General features: G+C 54.5%; 1 protein-coding gene across 1 annotated transcript; it reads left to right on the top strand.

The window, feature by feature from the left end:
* Window positions 1–1,424: 1,424 nt before the first annotated feature.
* Window positions 1,425–1,778, top strand: BBA_08172 (uncharacterized protein; the record flags this gene model as incomplete). Its single annotated transcript, XM_008603269.1, has 1 exon — window positions 1,425–1,778. The coding sequence occupies one exon, from the start codon at window positions 1,425–1,427 to the stop codon at window positions 1,776–1,778; it is 354 nt and encodes a 117-aa protein (XP_008601491.1).
* Window positions 1,779–1,963: the final 185 nt, after the last annotated feature.

Here is a 1,963-nt window from a genome sequence, read left to right as displayed (position 1 = left end):
TGAGAAAAAAGTTGGCAAAGGCGACAAAGCCTGCTACTAAATCATGGTTCATTGCTACTGGTGAGCTGTGGCCGTTGTATGGAGTTCTCCACTGGAGTTTAAGCTCGGCCGGCTATTAGCGGGTTCTGCTCTTTTGATGGATAGCGTGGTTGAAACGGGACATGAGATGTAATTAGTCGGGCCGACAAAGTCCCAGTCTAAGCCTAAGGTAGAGTTTCCACTTTAGCATAGTGGGTTGAATCTATTGCGCAGATATTATTGTTCGCACTACCTCAATCCGTCCCCCATACATCTTGTATACAGCGGCGGGCAACTATGCTGCGCGCTATCTAAGTTTTGCAGCCTTTTCTTTTGCTCTATAGCAGGGTCTCGGAGGCGGGGGAGTGTTGATCAATTGACTCAAATTTCTGCTGTTATAATTGATGATTGTGAGGCTATCTACTCCGTACTCTGTCGGGGTCATTCACCGTAGTTAGCCTCTATCACTGAAGATGGGGGTGGGGCAGATCGGACCAATCAGAAATAGGGACACAAGGGCTTCACTTCACCCCTGCCGCCTGAGGCACCCAATTAATTCACTGCATCAATCAACAGTTTCCTTTCTTCTCCAGATTAGTACAAAGCTGACAATGAGAAGGCTACGTAACATAGGAAGGACCATACTTTAGTAAGGCCATCTTCCTTTCTTCTATTCTTTCTTTCTGGACAACACATGAAGAGCAGCAGCAACAATAGCAGCAGCAACAGAACAGCACAAACAGCACCAATAGCTGGTAGCGCCTTTCACTTCCTCAACGGTTCTTTCTGCCTCTCAGAAGGTTCTCACTTCCTCAACGGCTCTCCTGCCGCGCAAAAACTTCTCGCTTCCGCGCTCTTCCTCTGTGTTGCATACGGCAATCTTCTCTGCCTTTGACTCGATTTCTTCTTCTTTTTCCTTCCTCAATCAACACACTCTTCCGTGAGTTGCCCTCTTGCTTCTGCTTTGCTGCTTCGCGGCGGCCGTTTTGCGAATCGCTCGCGTTTGTGCTTTGCTGACCGTTGTGCTGCAGAAGCTTGATTTCAAGGGCCCGGGCGTTTTCTATGTATGTCTCCCTGGTCCCCAGTCGCCGGGTTCTCGCAAAGCCTCGCCGTGACTTCGCTGCTGACTCTTCTTCAGAACCACCAACCACCCCCATTTCCCCTTTTTTCCTCAAAAAAAGAACAAAAAAAAGTAAGTTCGCGCGTAGCCGCGTGCGCTTCGCGAGTTGTTCACTAATTCGTCGCTAGGAAGCCCTCCGAAGAAACTGAGGGCAAGCAGCAGCAACAACAACAACAGAAACAACAAAAGCAGCAGCAGCGATCGCTGGCCCCTCCATCATCTTTACCATGGCCAGTGGCATTGCCACCTAGCAGAGAAACTGGCCGCCCCCTCCATCATCGTTAGCATGCCTGGTACCCTCAGTACCGTGCTGTGCGTAGGGGGGGCCTGTTACAAGCACGGGCTAGACCTCGCCCTGAGCCGCGAGAAGGCGGCCTGGGCGAAGCTCCTCGCCGACCATAATGCCACCATCGCCGAGAAGCGGGCGGTGGAGGACTTCGTCCGGGCCAAGGCCCTGGCCGACTACACGGCCGCCCTCGCCGCCGCTGCCCCTGCCGACACTTTGGCCGCCGCTTTTGCCGCCGCCCAGGCCGAGAGGGGCTTTGTCCGGGCGAAGGCCCTCGCCGACCACACGGCCGGCCTTGCCGCCGCCACCACCAGCACGCCGGCGTTGTGTGGATTGGGCTACGCTTTCTGCTAGCCTGGTACAAGCACAACCTAGGATTGGTTAGGATCCGGGAGAAGGCTAAGCTAGACTTAGCGAGGGAAATGGCCGTAGCAGAGGCCAAGTCCATCTGGGACTTGGAGCGGGAGATTGCCGTGGGCGCAGCCAAGGCTGTCCTAGACAAGGCCGCCGCTGCCGCTGCCGACCCTGCCGCTGCCGCC

The sequence above is a fragment of the Beauveria bassiana genome, assembly GCF_000280675.1.
Source record: "Beauveria bassiana ARSEF 2860 unplaced genomic scaffold BBA_S00031, whole genome shotgun sequence".
NCBI classification, from domain to species: Eukaryota; Fungi; Ascomycota; class Sordariomycetes; order Hypocreales; family Cordycipitaceae; genus Beauveria; species Beauveria bassiana.
This window is presented reverse-complemented; position numbering and strand designations above follow the sequence as displayed.